Source organism: Toxorhynchites rutilus, chromosome 3, assembly GCF_029784135.1.
Source record: "Toxorhynchites rutilus septentrionalis strain SRP chromosome 3, ASM2978413v1, whole genome shotgun sequence".
Classification (NCBI taxonomy): Eukaryota; Metazoa; Arthropoda; class Insecta; order Diptera; family Culicidae; genus Toxorhynchites; species Toxorhynchites rutilus.
In genome coordinates this window covers 106,314,313-106,336,029 of record NC_073746.1, presented here as the reverse complement: position 1 = coordinate 106,336,029, position 21,717 = coordinate 106,314,313, and the positions used below count along the sequence as shown (strand labels likewise).

General features: G+C 35.8%; 1 protein-coding gene across 7 annotated transcripts in view; it reads left to right on the top strand.

Annotated features, from left to right (window-relative positions):
• Positions 1-1,688: 1,688 nt before the first annotated feature.
• The window catches only part of LOC129778656 (atrial natriuretic peptide receptor 1), a 53,636-nt gene continuing 33,607 nt past the window's right edge, over positions 1,689-21,717 (top strand). For 4 of the 7 annotated variants that reach the window (XM_055785703.1, XM_055785698.1, XM_055785704.1 and 1 more), the window contains exons 1-3: positions 1,689-1,913; positions 11,450-11,956; positions 12,082-12,193. In XM_055785703.1, coding sequence (XP_055641678.1) covers positions 11,620-11,956; positions 12,082-12,193 — 449 coding nt within the window. In that variant the 5' untranslated portion in view covers positions 1,689-1,913; positions 11,450-11,619. Of the gene's footprint in view, positions 1,914-11,011; positions 11,188-11,449; positions 11,957-12,081; positions 12,194-21,717 lie in introns of those variants that run through there. The other 3 variants (XM_055785699.1, XM_055785701.1, XM_055785700.1) reach the window with 3 other exon arrangements.

Genomic DNA, 21,717 nt, shown 5'->3' with positions numbered 1-21,717 from the left:
TATTTTATTTTACATTTCCCTCTGAAGTTTACATCCCAAAAGTGTACATACTTCTCGAATCTCAAATTTGCTTGAAACTGGGAAGTTCATTCGCTTCTAGTGTCTGCACGATTTTCCCATGTTCCTAAGTTTAGAAGATCATGTTAGGATAGACATATTCCACTCTGCACAAAGGCAAGCGAGGACAAAAGTACTCGCAGTTTGCATTTATTTGCAGAGCCCCAGAAACCTCGATTTTGAAGTCTGTGTTAAGGAAACACATTTCAATCGGAACAAAAATACCCCCGATTTGTATGAATTCGCAATGCCGATTTCCCCACGCTCCATGGATTTGAAGTCTGTGTTAGGGAAACACATTCCAGTCGGAACAAAAATACCCCCGACTTGCATGAATTTGAAATACCGATTTCTCCAGGCACCTTGGTTTAGAAATCTCTATTAGGGAACACATTTCGGTGGGAACAAAAGCTCCCCCTACTTTCGTGTGTTCTTTTTCTTCTTTTTGGCTTTAAGAGGGTTTAAACTTTTCAGTTCATTCGCCTCTAGGCTCTTTCGTGTGTTTGCAATGCCGATTTCGCTGCTTGGTTTTAAAGTCTGTGTTAGGGAACATTTTTCGATGAGAACAAAAGTCCTCCTACTTTCATGTATTTGCAATGCCGATTTCCCCAAGGCTGCTTGGTTTTGATGGCTGTGTTAGGGAAACCGTAAATCGGGCCAATCAAAACGATGCAGTTAGGGCGTTTAGATAACGCCTAATATTTAACAGTTATTCAATTGTTTATCTAATGAAAAACAACATTTTGTTAGTTGCGATAGATGCGTAGAAATATTCCCTATCAAGTGATGCAAACATCTCTCCTATCCAGTACGAAATGTTCGAGCTATAAGCATTCGAAATCTTTCATTTTTTCCTGCATGTTTTGTGTTTAGGTTTTCATTTTACCCTCCATATATTCCGGTTAGACGTAGTCCCACGTCAAAATATATAAATAAATATCGAAGGGGGCGTATTTTGAGATATAAACATTTTCAATATCACATTCCATTTTTGAGTATTTATTTTAACAGCGAAATTGATATTTAATTTTTCCTAGAAATAACATTGTCTTTTCGATAACTTTGTCGAACCTTCGAGTTACTATTTTTAAAGGTCGATTAAACATTCTTTTAAAACATCATTCGTGGTCTTGTGATAATGAAAATTGTAATTTTGGGTGGCTATCACCCTGAGTACAAATATTTAAAATAACCGATAGTATCAGGGCAATGGTAGTTCATTTGGTGGGAATTTGCTTTAACGCTTTACTAATAGGTAAATGGCGAATTTCTGTGTATAACATGAACGGAACCAACGGCCCGGCATGCAATAATGTCAACGTTGTGTTGTTTTTTCGGTTCCATCAAAGCTGAAAACTCCCCTGGTATTTTACAATCACACGCTATCCTGGCAGCTACCAACTCGTCAGTCTACAATTGCACCGTTCACTTGCGACGGATTGGCCTGACGCGCAGCCACGGCAATCGTCAGTAACAGTAACGGTACGAGAGCGCGCGATTTCCATTGCCACTACCAACCGACGATCCTGTCGATGTTTCCCCGAAGGATTCAAACCAACAAACCAGCCAGCTGGCAGCTATAAAAGAACGCCAGAAGTCACAGGAGGTTTCACTCAGCCGATAGTAGCCGCGTCGCGTAGTTCGTTCGAGACCAACGTGGTGCAGGGGCAGTGGCTCCGAGATTCTAGCCGGGAGGATAAAGGATAACGGGCTGGTGCAAACAGTTGAATGGATCATTGGATTGGATCCGTTGCAGCTGTGTGGTGATAGCTGGTGAATGTGATTGCAGTGTGACACTACTGGAAGCGTGGGCTTTAAGAAGCTTTCAAGTGGATATCTTTGCGACACATTGTGAGGTGCTGCTTCTGGCGTTAACAAGGGGATGTGGATTTTTTTTTTTATGGATACTGGTGTTAGCTTCGACCAATACACAAGTCACACCTGAGAAGCATCAGGTCTGGGACTGGGAGTGCGCCGGGTGATTCTGACAAGATTGACACCGCTATTAAGATTGACACCGCTATTAAGATTGACCAGAGACTGGCTAACTGACTATTATCCTTTGGATAAGTGCGAAAGGACAGGTGCAGCGAAGAGGATTATTGCATGTTATCAACGATATGGACATGATGGAGATATGTGTCAATGGAGGTGAACGAGTGCTTTCAGCGTGAAGAAAGAAAGTGTTCCATTTTCAGTCCCGAGAAAACTTTGTAAAAGGCGAGGGAAAAAAAGTTACCCCGTATAATTGAGTAGTATCAACAAGTGGCAGGATTTGTGCTCATCGTTAATGGATGAAAACAAACCGGCGGGATGGGGAAAATTTCAAGCGTGAATAATGAATGATACTGAGGAATGATGAACCCGTGCGTGCAGTCGTCTGTGTTAATGTTTATGTGCTGAATTGAAGAGCAAAGTTGTTACTATTGTAATTCAGCTCTTAATCTGTTTTGTGTCATTTTTCTGTAGTAAATCGTGTTGAAAAGATTTGTGCAATTGGTGCATTCGAATTTGAATCCGATGGAGAAGCTTGGCTGATTGCTAACAATGGATAACAAATTGAAACTTGAAGACGGTTGGCGATGTGAATAAAAGCTTTTGATTTGCCGCACAGTTATGAACATATGTCACATGTGTATGCATCACTGAAAAATTTGAGGTTTACAATATGTAATTGTTAGAATCTGAGCTAAAATGACACTATTTAACGCATGAACCACGGTCCAATGCTCACACTTTCCAATTCTTATGACAGTTGTATGATGATTCTGGATTCATAATAGCTGAGATAAATTATCAGAACTAATATTCGAAACTAGGAAACAAATCATTGAAATAAATTTTTGAAATGTAAATATTTTTAGTGCAATACACTGCGTTTCACCACTATAGAACCACTTATTGTTTCTGAGTTTCCAGAGATATGTAAGAGGTCGATTGAATTGAACTATATAGTGTAGGATATAACAACTATCTTTATTCAAAAGACTGGCCATTTGAACTTTATTGTTGTGTTCAGGCGCGAATAATCTAAAAATTAAAACTCCAGTGTTTCATAACTATAGAACCAGATGGAAAAACTCTCACTCCTTCACTGAATTGAAGTAAATAGTGTGGGGTATAATAACTATCTTCATTTAAAAGACTGGCCATTTGAACTTTACTGTTATGTTCAGGTGCGAAACAATAAAAAAACTGAAATTCCAGTGTTTCATAACTATAGAGCCAGATGGAGAAACTCTCACTCCTTAACAACATTAACGTCAATTTTACATGAATTACAATAAGTTTCTAACTCGTAGGTCATCTTTAGTTCTCAATCAGATCAAATAACTCATTCGGGGTGGTTTTGACCAAGTTGTGCCATGTTGTAGTGTGTATCTCGTTCTACGCAGAGGAGAGGAGGATTCATGTAAAATTGACGTTAATTTTGATAAGGAGTGAGAGTTTCTCCATCTGGCTCTATAGTTATGAAACACTGGAATTTCAGTTTTTTTTATTGTTTCGCGCCTGAACATAACAGTAAAGTTCAAATGGCCAGTCTTTTAAATGAAGATAGTTATTATATACCACACTATTTACTTCAATTCAACCGACTTCTTACATATCTCTGGAACTCAGAAAAAGATCTATAGTTGTGAAGTGCAGTGTATAAGTTGAGGTAAAGTTATTCGTTTGATATACAGTGATGGGCACAAAAAATCCACCCCCAAATGAAATTAAAGTGTTCCAATATCAATTTTTTTTTTCAAACTTTTCGATATTCCAGACAATATTACGTAAACATAGGGTAATTAGTAGACTATTTTACCATTTCAGTATCGTTGATTTATTGTTAGAAACGGCTTTTGTTCCTAAATGGGCACTTTTATGGTATGCCATAAAAATCAACTTCAATGTTTATTTACAAAATAATAATAAAAACAAATAAAAAAATTGTAAGGGGTTGTATCTAGGACACGACCGCATTTTGGACGTAGAACTACTGCATTATATTATTCAATCCGCTTGTTTATCACTTTGGATATTATTTAGAATGCATCGACATTTTTGAAATATATTTTTAGTTATTTAGTTATTTTTACTGCTTCAGTAGTAAAATTGTTCATTTTAAATTTAAACAGCTCAAAGCAGCCTTCGCGTCTGTTAACCTGATAGAGAGTAATATGCCTCCCTAAATGGATATCACTACCAGACCTAGACACTGTAGATATACATATTAGATATAGACATATTAGATTCATAACATATTACATATTAGATATAAAAAGTTATATCATATAGAAAAGTTATTTTTCATTTATAATTTGCAACTTAAAGTGAGTTCATTCCACCTGAAAATCTATTATAGTCATTGTCGCTTCCCAAACTCGTGATAGAAATTTCAATGTCGTCCACGCGAATTAAATCCCCGCTCAAAAAACGAATATCTTTGCTCCGTCTGTGCTGCAGCCTGAGCCTGCTGAGCCTACTGAGAGCCTGCTGTCTGACAAAAAAATATTATTAAATTATCCAATTTAAGTCAAATATGCGCCGTTTTGTTCGCAAACTTGTTGCCATTTAGAAGGCAACTTTATTATCCCCCGCTCCTTATTTGCAAAAAACTCAGACAGCCAGTTTTCGCAAATCTCTTTTGAGGCCAACTTAGTATCACCAAGAGCGTTTTGCATGGACCGGAAGAGATGATAATCACTTGGAGCCAGGTCAGGTGGGTGCAATAGGACATCCCATCCGAGCTCCCGTAGCTTCTGGCGGGTCATCAAAGATGTTTGAGATCGAGCGTTGTCCTGGTGGAAAACAATACCATTCCTATTGATCATTTCTGGCCGCTTCTGGTCAATCGCCTGCTTCAAACGGTCAAGCTGCTCACAGTAGAGAACCGAGTTGAGGGTCTGGCCATAGTTGAGCAGCTCATAGTGGATGATTCCCTTCCAATCCCACCAAACACACAGCAAAACATTCCTGGCCGTCAATTCGGGCTTGGCGATGGTTTGGGCCGGCTCACCGCGCTTCGACCACGACTTTTTTCGCTTTAGGTTGTCGTACGTGGTCCACTTTTCCTCACCAGTCACCATCTTCTTCGAAAATGGGTCGAGTTCGTTCCGTTTCAGCAGTGCATCGCAGGCGTTGATTCGGTCTAAAAGATTTTTTGCGTCAACTCGTGTGGCACCCATACATCCAGCTTCTTTTGGAATCCAATCTTCTGCAAATGGTTCCAAACGGTTTTATGGTCTATACCCAGTTCCTGGCCAATCTAGCAAGTGCTCACATGCCGTTCTACTTGGATGATTTCAACGATTTTATCGGTTTCCACGACGATTGGCCTACCAGTACGGGGTGTATTTTCGACAGCCACTACACCAGAACGAAATCGATCAAACCAACGCTGTGCTGTGCGAATCGTTACAGTATCGGGTCCATAAACTACACGATTTTTTTCGGTCGCCTTCGTTGTAGTTTTACCTCGCAGGTAGTAAAAACGTAAAATATGGCGAATTTTTTGCTTAGTGGACTCCATCTTTGACGCGCTATAACTTGGGACTGAAAAAGACAATCACAACACTGTCAAAACGACACTTGTAGCACATATTGTCGTCTTTAGATAGCCGATTGTATGACCCGATACGATAAGTACAACACAAGATATGTTTAAGTGTTGTCATATATTGACAATATACGAAATTTCTTTTTCCCCAACCCAATATCATGTATTTGTTGGCTCGTGCCGGAACGTGTCTGATCGAACAGTATTTGTTCTCTGTATACTGCATACTTCATAGCAAACCCTTATTCCATTCAACAACTGTTTGCACTGAGTTTTTTTATCCCATTTATTTATTTATTAGGCTCATTAGCATTTTAGCTGTAACAGAGCCGGGTTTAAATAGTGTACATGTACATATGTTTATGTTTCTATAAACTGTAAATTACACAGTAGTTAGTAGTAGCCATTTCGGCGTAAGGGTATTCTTTCTGTTCTTCCATTGTTCAGCAGACCGGACAGCGTAGACAGCCATACAAATGAAACACAAATTTCTGCATTACACGAAAATCAATCAAGCAAATGAAACCAAATTAGGCATATTGAGGCTTTAGGGTGCGATGAATGTTTCTATGATGGTCAGACTCTTTTGGATTGGAGAGGGGGTCCCATAAAAATATTACAAATATTTAAACCAAAAATATTCCAACCAAACATGACAGTTGAAAGTTTTCAGAAAACTTTGAAGGAAAATTAAATTCCCATATGTTCTACAATTACAGAGAGACAAGCGTTGTTAATTCATTTGATGTTTGCGCTAACTAAATTGATTTTTGTTCGAAAGTGGGAATGGATTTTAATGTGATAAAACGCACTCCTATATCTTCTTCTATCTATATAAATAAAAATGAATAACCGAATGTGTTGATAAGAGCAAAACTCGAGAAAGGAATTGTCCGATTTAGGGCGGTCTTTATTCTATCATATTTTCTGTATTAAACATTTATCCAATGTAACGGAGACACATGTTATTTGCATGTGGTTGAAAATTCTTGAACGAGAATTGTGTCTGAAAATAATCTCATATTATAATGATGAGTTTTGTTAGAAATACTAGGAATTTTATAGTGAAAGGGAAATTCAACGCGGTCGATTAGAAGATCAATCAATGAACAGTTCTGCGATTGAACCCATGAACATGCTCATAGTAAGAAAACGTGAATGTTTGAAGGTATTGATAACAAAAAACAAATGTTGGGCGGGACGAAGTTTGCCGGGTCAGCTTGTCAACGATAAAAACGATAAAAACGTGACCAGTTTTCTAATTTGGCACCCTTTCAGAATTACGCAGTTCTACATCAATAATATTCAATAGTCTATATCTCTCTTTTTGCTGGAGCTGGACCCCCTTTTCCAACGCAGCAAAATAGTTTTACTTGTTCGTAACGTCAGTTGTGTCCACCTTGTTGTCCAAAATCACCCATAAATTCTCAATAGGAATCAAGTATGAGCTTTGGGATGACCGGTCTGGTCTGGTTGGTTTGATCCGGTCCGATCGGAAGAATGCTGTTGTTTTCTTCGCAGTATGCTTCGGGTTGTTATCTTGCTGGAGGGTGTAGTTCCATTTCCAGCATGGATAAAATGTCGATGTAACCATCGGCAGTCAAAATACCGTTACCCTGCATTAAGCTTTTCACCCCAGCCCACGAGAAACAGCCTCACACAATGATACTTGCACCACCGTGCCTCATAGTCGGTTGCAGACTCCGGTCCTGGGGGCCCTCGTCGTTCTTCTGTCACACTCTTAGTCACCTTTTCTTGTTAAACAGCTCGAACTTGGACTCATCCGACCAAATAATGTGCTTGCAGAACTCCAGCGTTTTGTTTACATGGTCCCTCGCAAACTGAAGTCGTTTATTTGTTGGAGTTGCTGATCATTTAGAGAAGTAGCTCTTCAGATTCTGTTTCAGCAAGCGTCGTCGAATGGTGCAATTGGAGTGATCCAGATCCAACCTTGCTTCAATCGCCCAAATGGTCGTTCGTGCGTTTTTCTTTACTTCCCGGATGATTAGAGTGTTCGTTTTTGCATCAGTCTCACGTATCGTTCTTCTTCCCGGTCGATCGGCCACGCTGTCAAGCATCTGATGCTTCCGAATGACCATCTGAACCGCACCACAGCTTACCCCACACTCCTCAGCAATGATTCGTTGTGACTTCTCACGCTGGAAGTCACGCACAATCAAATTTCGGACCAGTGTTGAGTTTTGCTTTGTATCCACTTTCCGGAAGCTTCCTCAGCGTCCAAAACACGTCACTTCGCATCAAAAGTTGACTAAATAGCTTCAAAAATTATGTTTGTGTCAGATGTAAACAATCAGCTGTCAAAACTGAGAGGTGCATCCACGGCATACAAAACAAGACAGTCTATTCCCGTTAGTAGACAACCGATTTGGATGTAAACATATGACGTCAGCACTATCGGGCTACATTTATTCGAACAAAACAGATATAAATCACTTTGTTTTCCAGAATAGAACGATTATATTCGTAGAGTGGAGCATAAAACATCGTTTACTACGTTACTAAACCGCATTCGCTTGCACTTTTACACTGGTAGATTCCAGCGTTTGCTTACAAAACCGATATAAGTGACCTCACGTAAGGGTCATTTTCGGGAATACAATATCTTGTATTTATGTATACCGTGGATATATCGATGAAAAATGGCATACCCTTGAAGTACTTATTTAGCAACAAAAGTGTTTTTTTTCCTAGAAAATAAATCAACGATACTAAAATGGCAGGTGCTCCCGTGGCCGAGTGGTTAGCGTCATAATTAACATGCCGGGTGTTCGGGTTCGATTCCCGTTCTGGTCTGGGGAATTTTTCGTCAAAGAAATTTCCTCCGTCTTGCACTGTGATCACGCGTATTCTAGAGCTTGCCACTCAGAATGCATTCAAGGCGTGTTATTTGGCATAGAAATCTCAACTAAGTACTAATAAAAATGACGTAAGTAATACTACGTTGAGACGGCGAAGTTCCTCTAGGAACGTTAGTGCCATTGAAGAAGAAGAAGAAGAAGAAAATGGTATAAAGTATAGTAGAAACATTATTTTAATATGGTTATGATTTTATTATTTTTGTACATATCCTATCGTTACATTTAGGTGCCTATGCTGTCAATTTCCTTTTGAAAATCCTATTAAATTTGAACGAGGAAAGTGTCACCCACATCTGGGAGACGGGGCGACGAAAGGGTTTACAGGTGTCAAGTTAAAAATATTAACATAAAAAGCTATCGCGCTCTCGCGCTTTCGATACATAACAAGAAAGGCGCTATCGGGCTCCCCGCGTCCAAAGGGTTAAAGAAACTTTAAATCTACAGTTGGTTGAGTTACTCTTGCAACTGTAGCATAACTGTATGTACTCGAAAATCATTGCCCAACATCAATGGCTAACATTGTCTTATTATGCATTTTTAACACTAGAACTACAGACAATTGTTATATACCTATTTCTACCAAACCTGTAATTTTGACTTGTGTGATGTTTAGTTGTCAAAATATAAAAATTTGAAAAAAGTTCACAGAAAATAAATTGTAATTCATTCTAATATTGCAAGTACATGACAAATAATAAAATATAGCATTTTAGTCTGTATTTTTATTTAGAGATAAACTCGACAAAAACATTAGAGGAGCAGAGTGCGAAGTTGAAATTTTTAGGTGGTGGTTTTTGAAATGCTGTAACTTCGTGAAATATCAACGCATGAAGTTGAGATATATCTCATCTTGAAGCATTAGTTTTCAAGTTTTAGATCATGTTACGAACATATTTATATTTGAGTGTGTGTAGATGTAGCGGACAAAATATCAGGAAGAAATAAAAAATGATTTCTTGCTGTTTTTTCAAACCTTTTGTAGACTAACATAATTTTTTGCCAACCAACTCAACACCAAAATCAATTGACGTTATCAAACAGTCTTCATCTGATTGTTATTGGGTTCCTGTAAGACCTTTCCAAACAGATATTTATGTTTGAATAGAAAATTACTCCTTCGTCTTTGATGATTAATAAGTCAATAAATAATTATCGCACCACAAACGGAAAGGTAATTTCGAAAGCTCCAATAAATTCTGTATAATACTAATTGACTGCTTCGACGAAACAAAAAATTTTCAATTTTTGCATGGATTATAAAAAGGTATCAAAAACACGCCTAGCCAGTGTTTTAGAAATTCCCCTGTAATTTTGCATATATTGCAATAAATTGTAATGTTAGCAGGTAAATTCTTAGCAAAGTATATCCCCTTAACTCCTGTGAACATTTCATATTAATACATTACACCGTTTTTTCTAGCCGATCGATCATGGTTTGGACAAAATTACAGGAAAACTTCATCGCACACTGTACCAAAATTACAAAATACTATGCGTACCCTCGAAAGGAACGATTTGTTAAATTCGTTCCTAAGCGTTTGTGAGTTTGACAATGGCAAGGAGTGATGATACTCACACATATACATACGTATTTTCACATAGACACACACTCCACACCCTCCAATTATTGCTTTGAAAAAACTGTCTATTTGTAACCTTTCTGGAGTGCTTTCACCTTTTTGTGCAAATAGTTCCGTTAGCAGAAATTTCATTTTTTTTTCTCATCTGAAGATGACAATAGTATAAACATTCTTCAAGATCTGCGTACATTTATTTTCTTTACTATTGCTCCCTAAGAAAAAAAAAACATTTTTTTTCTGATTGATCGTCTGAAATATATGCTGGTTATATTTCAGGATTTAATTTCAAAAATACCTTGATCGATATTGGAAAAGTCTTCTCTTGAATTTGTTACGTCCCCTTAAACTCCGAATATGTTCGTCATTCTCGGCACTCTTGAGGGAAAGTTTTATCACTAGAAAAAATATATACATATATTTAGAATACTGTTATTATTTCCTCTCAATAAAATAAAAATATTCATAATTTACTTACACTGCAAACTACAACAACTGTAAATTTTAGAAAAAAAAACAACACAATTGTCCACAATATTGTGAGTATTTCAACTGCACTAATTTCAATCGTACCTATTTCTACCGTATATAACAACTGTCAATAAGAAAATAAAATTGCATCACAATATATCACAAAATTCTAAAAATTTGTGAAATTTCTAGAGTTTTGTGATTTTGAAGCAGTAATTGTTCCGGAATCTTCGATTGGCAGTAGTGTCAGATTGAAGTAGTTTCCAAGCAGTTTTTGTATAAGAAACATTGAAAATTACGACCGGTCATTTTGACCGGCTGGTAGTTCTAGTGTTAATGATGTGTCTATTGAAAAAAAAAATTGACATTCGAATCGTGTGATAATTAAAAGATTATATAATAATTTTTCGAGTCGATCAAATTGTTGTTGTTAGATATTTGTATTTTTGACTCTGCTAATGTCGTCGTTTTTTATAATATTTTTAAAATATAAGTTTCATTTTATTTCTTGAGAACAACGCATTATGGACCACGCAGAGATGAACCCGCCTTCGGCTGAAAATATCTTCAATAAAGAAGTAAAAAAAATTATCGTCCACCAAGGGACTCCATATTTCGACATGCTTGCAGAGCCGGATACTGTTGGTACTGGAGTAAGGTAATCCAGTCCCGTCCAAAGTCCTTATTACCCTTATTCGGTGGTTCCAAAATTTCAAATCACGATTAAGAACTTTATTACATAACATAACATCTGTATCAATCGAATCGCCTCATAATGAGTGTACGAATAGTTGTTTCCAGGCAATCGAAGTCAAAAAATTGTATAATCTTGGGGCAGCCCATTATCGTTTGATAAAGCCCCACAAATCATCTTTTATTGTACAACTGATAGAGATGCATTAATATTTTTCCTCTGGCAGCGTACTTTTTCATCTTTAATGTGATAACTAGTGATAAATAGTTCGCGTAATTGGGTGCCCGGAACCACTGTTGTATAGATAATAATAGTGTATACACAACCCAACGGCTAGTGAAATCCTAGACATGTTGAACGTACACTCAGTGCCATAAACAAATCAAACAAAACGAAATGAATCGGTTGTCAGCGTATACCACCACAGTACTGCTCCTGTGTGGATACTGTGTTTCAACAAATAGCGCGCGGAGCAGACCAGCAGTATCATCATCCGCTCCGGATGATAATGATGCAGCCACCGTGTTGAATAATCTCAGTGAGGTGACTCGCGAGCGGTCAGATGAAACCTACTTCGAGGACGAAGAACTCGGTGCCCTGATGGCCAGGTTCATCGCGCGGGATAGGATTATGAAGCGATCCGGTGGGGTGAACCGCATTGAGCTTCAGGAAGGGGATTCCGGTGATAATTACACCGTGTTCAATGTGGGAGTTCTAATGGCATCGCATTTGGGTGAGTGTGATCATCTAATCATCCCTTGTTGGGCAATTGGTTTGGTTGAAATGAACTATTGTTGGGAATAGTGTGGCTATAGGTGCGCGTCAATGGTATTAATTGATTTATTCCAATTGCTGTAGATTCACCATTCGATCTGGAGCGCTGTGGGCCAGCTGTTGACCTAGCTTTGGAATTTATCAACGATTTCCTGCTGAAGGCGCACAACCTGAAACTCATGAAGGTACAAGCCAGGTAAGATAAATGTTAGCTTCTAGTACAGAGGATGAAAATGTATTTAAATTGTCTATGACGAGGAATATTACTTGAAAATATAGCTGATTTTAGGGATTCTGTGGATCGTAACTTTGGATATATTGTACACATTGGTTTTCAGCTATTTAAACGAGTGAATCAATGGAGAAATACTAATTTTACCGCTAAATCCTAAAAAAAACATTAGAATATGATATAAAAACTCATGGTTAAACTCGTGAAACAACGAATCATTTGGAATTATTTGATTATTTTTGATAGTTGGTGATTTCGTGAAACATCATTCAATGAATATGTATAATACTTCATTGCGCATCTTGAAGTCTGCAGCGTCATAGCATTATGCCATAATAAATTATTGCACAGTAATAATTGCATTTTTCAAAACTTTTTTTGGACTCAGTTATAAGGTTTGTAACTAAGTCAATAACATGATAAATTGGTCTGATAATTCAGCTCTAATTTGTTCCATGAACTTTTCTACTAATAATTGGAATATTCGTGGCTGAGCTATCGATAAATTGAGAATGATCATTTTGTTTTTGAGTTGAGCTGGAAAAAGATATTTGAATGCAATAGAAAATTAACATAACATACATTCTGTCAAATATATAAATTCAAATTTTCCCGTCGAACTTTTTTCCCATTTTTGGTTGGCATTGCTGTTGGTGTTCTTAGTGTCAATTTTGAGTGCGATCTGTCATTTTGTTTGTTTACAATGTCATTAAGAAAGAGTTAATTTTATTGGTCAAATATATTGTGTGAAATTTTGTGTTGCAATAAGGTAGATGAAGTTATAAGTGAACGATAAAATTCTGATGCTACGTTCATCCAACGCATAATTACTCTCAAGATATGGCCATGTGTGACTGTATTCTCTTTCTGAAACTCAAATTATCTTCCGTGCAATCCATTTTCATAGTATTGAAGACATAAAAACGAATTCGTGAACTGAACGCAATTCCTGAATACAGTTATAAAAAGTGTTTCGATGACTGAATTTTCATTGGAAAAGGTGTATTGTTTTGGAAGAGGACTATTTTGAAGGTGATAATGTAAATTCAGATGATAACTAAACATTTTCTTCAAAAACATAAATTCCCGGTAAACATTTGACAGAATGTACAAGCACACATTAATTCGAAAATAAAATAGACGACCGAAAAAAAAACTGGAGAGACGTAGGGCTTCCCAAAAAAATGTCAATTTAAATAACATATGGAAGATCTAAGTAGTTTTTCAATATCTCTTAGCAAAATTGAATCTCCAACGCTCCCAAAAGCAGAATTCACAAAGATAATCAACAAGTTATACTATGCAGCTCATTTCACAAGACGGCAACAGAAAATTCGAACCGGATCGGTTGTGTGGTAGTAGCGGTGGAGACAGCAACCACAGCCTTACACATTTTCACCTGTTTCCAACCGTAGAACACACCTCTCCCTTTCTTCCCATCCGACTTAGAACATGCTGCATTTTGATACCGCTTGCAATCCGGGAACAATGCTTGAAATCGCGAAAATTGGATAATCGATCGGATAAAGCCACCAATCAACTCAAAAATACTCCAAAATTCATACGATTCTCCAAAATTCAATATCCTCCCGCCACAAAACACATGATAGATCGCTGTCTAGAGCGAAAACAAACATTGAAGGATGTGAGAGAGAGAGCTTTTATATTTTTGAAGTTCATCCGTCTCTAACCGGACGATTTGGAAAACTTAACTTACACTCTCAGCCTTCTATGATGTCCTAGCCGTCGCCGCTGACTGGTCGCAAGCTAGATGAATGCTGTATCGTAACTGCTGTTCAATATTAAAACCACAGAGAAACTCAAATAATACGTCTCGCTCGATGCAACGTGACATGTGAGAAATTCCAAATGAAATCGACAAATGACAAAACATGAGTATTTTTGATTCGAATGAAAGTGTGTATTCCGTTTGGGTTAGAGGAAATATGAGTTTTCCACAGCAATTGGGATTTTTTTTACTCAAGCGTAACTTTTGAAAACGGCGTATCGATTTGAGTAAGAGAAATCTTTGATAATTTATATCTCAAAAACTATGAGTCGTACCGAAATAGTGTCTTAGAAAGAGTTATAGAGTATTGATGGTTGAATATGAAAAAAATGTACATTGAGAAAAAAATAGTACACTTTTTTTTTATTTACAAAATAAAAAATCAATTTGCAATATCAATAATACATATTTTTGATTTTTTTTAATTTTTTCATACAAAATAGAAGTCATGTAGAAAATTCAAAAAATGGGCCCAAGATGGTAAAGCTATTTTTGACAAAATTTGTGGAACATCGATTTTTTTGGAATTTTCGAAACTTCGAATTTTTGTATGTTAACAATCGTTTTTAGCCACAAATTATGAATTCTGATGTGATTTAAAACAAAAAAGGTTATTATCAATCTCCTTCTAAATGTAGCCATTCTCGAAATATTAAAAAAATATTTCTAATTTATTGTCCTTTTTATAGTAAATAATCCCTTTTAATATGTTTGTCGTGTTATACCGTCATGTTCATGAAATTTTATGAATTTGCTTATAATTTCCAACAACTTTTCCGGATACATCATTATGGTTCATTTTTTGACTCTAGTGTAAATTTTGAAAAGGGCGCATCGATTTTAGTAAGAGAAATCTTTGATAATTTATATCTCAAGAAATATGAGTCGTACCGAAATAGTGTGTTAGGAAGAGTTATAGAGTATTGTTGGCTCAATTTGAAAAAAATATACACTGAGAAGAAAAATTAGTACCCTTTTTTCATTTTCAAAATAAAATTTTAATTTGCGATATAAAAAAATATGTATTTTTTTATATTTTTTTCAATTTTTTCATATAAAATAGAAATCATGTAGAAAATTTAAAAAATGGGCCCAAGATGGTAAAACTATTTTTGACCAAATTTGTGGAACGTCGAATTTTTAGGAATTTTCGAAACTTCGAATTTTTGCATGTTAGCAATCATTCTTAGCCACAAATTATGAATTCTGATGTGATTTAAAACAAGAAAGATTATTATCAATCTCCTTCTAAATGCAACCATTCTCGAGATATTTGAAAAAATAATTTATAATCTTTTTTATAGTAATTAATCTCCTTTAATATGTTTGTCGTGTTATACCGTCATGTTCATGAAATTTTATGAATTTTCTTATAATTTCCAACAATTTTTTTTGATTGATTGAAGTTTGTATTAAGATAAAAAAGATTTTTTAGTTTCGCTACGTTTTGTATTAACCCACATGTCTTCGAATGTTTCATAACGTAACTCCTAAACATATATGTCTTTACCATAACGATGTATTTGGAAAAGTTTTTGGAAATTATAAGCGAATTCATAAAATCTCATGAACATGATGGTATAACACGACAAACATATTTAAAGGGCCTATTTACTATTAAAAAGACAATAAATTACAAATATTTTTTTAAATATCTCGAGAATGGCTACATTTAGAAGGAGATTGATAATAACCTTTTTTGTTTTAAATTACATCAAGATTCACAATTTGTGGCTAAAAATGATTGTTAACATACAAAAATTCGAAGTTTCGAAAATTCCTAAAAATTCGATGTTCCACAAATTTCGTCAAAAATAGTTTTACCATCTTGGATCCATTTTTTAAATTTTCTTCATGACTTCTATTTTATATGAAAAAATTGAAAAAAATATAAAAAAATACATATTTTTTTATATCGCAAATTAAAGTTTTATTTTGTGAATAAAAAAAAGAGTACTAATTTTTCTTCTCAGTGTATATTTTTTTTCAAATTAAGCCAACAATACTCTATAACTCAATTCGATACGCCCTTTTCAAAAGTTACGCTTGAGTCAAAAAATGAACCATGATAATGTATTTGGAAAAGTTGTTGGAAATTATAAGCAAATTCATAAAATTTCATGAACATGACGGTATAACACGACAAACATATTAAAAGGGATTATTTACTATAAAAAAGACAATAAATTAGAAATATTTTTTAAAATTTATTTCATTGTCCAGAATTCTTCTTCTTTTGCTTGATTTTTTTTAAGAGACGTTTAACTTTGACATGAATATGGTATTTTCAAAAAAAAAAAGTTGATGCCAAATGTCTTAAAATTGCACACGCTGACACGCTGAGATCTACTGTCATCTGGATTTTCAAATGTCAAAAATCGACACTCTGTGACTTTTTTTTGGAATACGAGCCAATGGAATGTGCTAATTGATGGTAATTTTCACGGAAAAGAATTATATTGACCCATTCCATGAGGTTATGAACCAGAGAACCAAATTTCAAATCTAGTGTAGGGGAAAATTGTAAACTTTATTTGAATAAGCAATAGTTATATCATGAATACTTTGAAACGAATTTGATTTTTATGCACCAACTTTTGAGCGAGGCGGGTTCTAAAAACTACATAATTTTATTTAAAATATCTTAGGTTTTCACTATTTTTATGTTTCTCGAGATATCTATAAACTTGCTTAATCAAACTTCAAGGTCTATATACCATTGAATACTTGTTTGAAGAGTCGCGAGTAGACCTAGGGTTCATTTTGTAATTTATGAGAAGCAAGGATTTGAAAAATAGGTCTTTTGAAGCGTTGTCACGTCACAAAAATAGAGCATTTTTTCAGTTTATCAGATGAACCTAAATTCAAACATTTTTATACTTAGATTTTTCTGAGCAAACAATGATGGTCAACAAACCACAAAATTTGGTTAAGATCGGTCCACAAATAGAGCAGTATCAACTGTCTTAAGAAGTTTTTATCACGTTACGCAAAGTATACAATTCATTCCAACGTGACGTGACAACATTTTGACTCACTACAAACACTTTTTTTACGTTTTCTTGTATAAATCACACAAAATTAAACAATGTTTCAATAAAATTGAGAAAATTTCATACAAGAATCATCAATTGGAGAATATTTTATAGTTAAATTGGTTTGTTGTCAGTCGAATACTTTTGTGAAGTCACAACATCTGACTTTTTGCTGTTTCCGACTTTTGAACATTAAGTCGAAGTTAAGAATTTCAGTTCCATTTCAAACCGTACAAATGAACTTCTTCTATGTTTTGTCAACAATAGATGAACGTAGATTCAAGAATATAGAATCTTGTTTCGACTTCCGGTTTACTGATAATAGTATTGAGTATTGACAAAAAAATATGGAAAACCCATACGATTTGGGTATTGGTTGCAGGTTGCATATACAATACCAACGGAAGTCGAATATCGTATTACGATGTCATTTTAAAATCGAGGATGGTGACTTCTGGTTCGTTAAAAACGGATCTAAGAGACCGGAAATGGCATGAAATCCCACAATACGATCGCGAACGGTAGCGTTGGCATATATCCATGGGTAGGGGAAAAGGGGGGAATTCGGACCACCTAAGCAAATCGCCTAATATTTCCAAACCAATACGGTCTAAATAAAAAATGTCACATTGTGTACTAAGCTGCACTTGTTTTCTCTCAATCTATAATGTTTAATCATTATATTTATCAAGCTTTAAACTACCAAATATATCATTAAATAAAAGAGATGATTTTTGGACATGAAAATTTGATGCGGGGTGAATGGTCCAGTGTGTGTTTCATCGAAAAAAACATATTTATGTTTATGTAAAGTATGTTGGAATAATGCTACAATCAGTAACTGTGTTCTGGGATCGATACCAGGTGTCTTGGCCAGTTTCCAGACCAGAAAAATTGGATTGAGACCATCTCGAATTCTGCATTTTTTCACTGTTGTTCGAGTATTTTCAAACACTTTCAATGCTTGGTCAAAGAAAATCCGTTCTTGATGGCCTGCTTTGCTCTTTAAAGCTACTCCTTCTTAAAACGTTGTCTGCTCATCCTCTTTTTGTAATTCAGCGGCATCTGGAATCAATTAGACCAAAGAAAAACCTCAAATCTGTAGGACCAATTCACCCCACAAAAACGTGTCCATGTCACCCCACACAATATGCAAAAATTAAAATGCAATTAATTTAAGTTTTTGTTCTCAAACTTACAGTTTCGCTGCATCAAATTGTTCCTCTTCTGTAGGCGAACAGAACTTTACTGCACAATACACGAAAAGTTTGTTTAATCAGCGGGAAAACCCTTAAAACCACGATCGGAAAATTCACATTTTTTGGCAATCAAAGTGCTTGATGTGTTCATGCTACCATTTCCTTCCACCTATCGAATTTTACCAATGTTTTTACATACGGTTCATTAATAAAAGAAGATGACATTATAACAAAATCCAAATTGAGTCGTACTTTTTGAGATAATGGGGTAGTCCAAATCACACCGTATGTCCAACTCACCCCGTGTTACCCTACGCGGAGAAAAATTAAAAAAGAGAATGAAGTTTGATAGTGAGCAGATAGGATTCAGGCGAGAGGGAGATAATATGTGAGTGGTAAGAACTTAGCCTTAGAGAGACCCGTCTAGAGTCAGACAAAGAAAGCGCACATACAAATGCACACGCAAACGTCAACGGTCATCGATCAAAGTCAAAGTCACGGTATAAAAACTGGGGGTCGGCTTAGGACCACCCCGACTTTTCCCAAATAACGGAATGTCGTGTACTACAGGTAACAAGTAGATTCAATTTATATAGCTCATTTTGATGAACATTCTATAAGCAATTTGAATTGTCTCATTTTGTTATGTCTCGCAATCTAAAAAACATTGATCTATTTGAACATTTTGTATGTGGTAATTTTTTGAAATTTTAGAGTCGATTTTTTCCCATACACCCTAATGGCACCCTAATATATCTAAAAATCAGAGAAGCGTTTTTTCGTTTTTGAGTTATGATTTTCCAAAGTTAACCGATGGTCCGAAAAATAATGTTGTCCCCTTTTATTCAAAAATTATTTTTTCAAAAATTCATAACTTTTGAACTACTGGGCCGATTTAGATGATCGACATATTTGATTGAAGCCAATGAGTATCACAGTTGCGGAAAAAATGATTCTTGTGATAGAGACCTAGTTTAGTCGCACAGGAATAGTGTACGAATACTAAAAACATGTTGTTTTTGAAAAATACTATCTAAAAAACGAAAAAAAAACACCTCTTTGAATTTTGGATATGTTATGTAAAAAAACCTCAGCTTTTAAGAAAAATATAAAAATAATATAGCGCCCTCTATCTTTACCCGAGTAAACCATAAAAAAAATACAATCGTAAATTACGGAACCAAATCCGATTTTTTGGCAAGTTTAACGTTTTTTCAAATAAGACTCATCAGCTTCAATATGATATACCGATCATCAGAATCGGTCGATTAGTTGAAAAGTTATGAATTTTCAAACAATTTCAGTTTTGGAAAAAAATCAGAAAAATCAATTTTTTAAACTATCGGTTAACTTAAATACGGAAAAATGTCTCTCTGGTTTTTGGATATGTTATGTAAAAAAACTTCAACTTGCAAGAAAAAAAATATAAAAAAATATTGCGCCCTCTAGTCCAAATCCATGAGAACAACAAAACATAAATACCATTAAAAATTACGAAAACTAAATTCAACTTTTTCGCAAGTTTAATACTTTTTAAAAAAAAAGAGACTAGCTAATTGACTTTATTTTGATATGTCGATCATCTACATCGGCTTAGTAGATCAACAGTTATGAATTTAGGAAAAAATCTGTTTTGAAAAAAAGGGGAAAAAATTAATTAGTTAAAAAAAAAGTTGTGTCATGGTGGCGTACACTATTTCAGCGCTTCTGGTTATCTGAAACATAAAAAAATATAGGAGGTTGTGTTCAAGACACGATCGCATTGTTGACGTAGAACTACGCTGTAGTTTAATTTAAGTCGCTTGTTTATAACTGCGGATATTATTTTATAATGTTACGAAAATTTTGAAATAACCATTCTACCAGTTGGGTTGCCCTGAAATGTTTTTTTTATTCATTTGACGATAATTGTTTGATGATTCATTCTTGTGCTCGCAGAACAATACATGCTCGAGATAAGACCAGCTGTCGTCCTTAGTGGAGAAAGTTTTGCTACTGGCAGGCGAAACCAAATCACATACATAATTTCAGATCGAAATTTACATTCTTGGTGACTAAATAAACGAAATAAACTCTATCTGTTAATCTCAACAACCTCGAAAAGAGTAGCACTGCTTCATCATGATCAAGATAAGCGCAAATGCAATCCTAGTTGAAAGCAGTTTTGCGACTGGTACGCGAGCCCAAATAAGTTTATAACTTGATATGATTGAATAACTTGGTATTCCCCAAATAATTTTTTGGTGCATTACCTTAACACCTGTTTCACCATAGCGTCAGTTCAAAGCATTGATGACGGAAAACAAACAATGTTAACTGCTTGGAAAAAGGCTGAATATTTGCCTCAGCAAAGATTCATTGCCAATACCCTAGCGTGTATGTTTCCGTCCCGCTATCTCCCCTCCTTGTTTATATTTATCATCACGACTGCATAATTTGCAATACCACATAATTGTCAATCATAGCATGTAAAAATTAGGCGATTGTTGCATCGTTACAGGGCCAATGCACACGGGAGCAGGTACAAATGGGGTTTCAGCGTAGCGAAGATGCACTTTTTTACGTACGGGTTATGAAGCGAAAATTCGACATGAATCGGGTCAGTAGAGCTTGAGATATCGTGTACCCCAGTTTGTAAAGAAAATTCAGAAATATGAAGATCTTTTTTTTCGAGTTTCTAGACTAGAATATTGCCTTAACACGTTGAGCCCCGACCGATAGGGGGGACCGACAATAAACGTTTTGTCTGGCCTGCGTCGGTCCGAGAGGATCGATAGTGGACTTTTCTAATAATCTTTTTCTAGGTTTGTTATCGGCGTTCCTAGTGCCTATACTCTCAGAACGGAAAGCCTACTGTCGGTCCGATGAGGCTAACGCGAAAAAGACGCAAAATTCTATGTCAGTCCCCGGGGCGGGGACTGCGGGGCTCAACGTGTTAAACAATGTTTACAACATTCGTGAAATCGGGGGTCTTCGTAGCCACTTGGTTACGCGTTCGCTTACCAAGCGATCGATCGTGAGTTCAAACTCAGGGCCCTCAATTGACCATCTTTGTGTTGTTATAGAATAACTACGTCCACGCAACCATCATCAGCGATGGAAATCGATCCACGGTGGAACAAAGATCGATTCATCCATACAACTGCTCTGCTCTGCAAGAAACATCGGGCTGCTGTTCTATAAATAGCAAAACAATGATCAATATCAACTGTCTCCGCTGTCCGCTCTGCTGAACAATGGAAGAACAGAAAGAATACCCTTACGCCTAAATGGCTACTACTGTGTAATTTACCATAATGTAATGGAACAGAAAACTTAACTAATGGCTACTACTAACTACTGTGTAATTCACAATTTATAAAAACATAAACATATGTACATGCACACGATTAAACCCGACTCTGTTACAGCTAAATGCTAATGAGCCTAATAAATAAATGAGATAAAAAACAAAAAAAAAACATT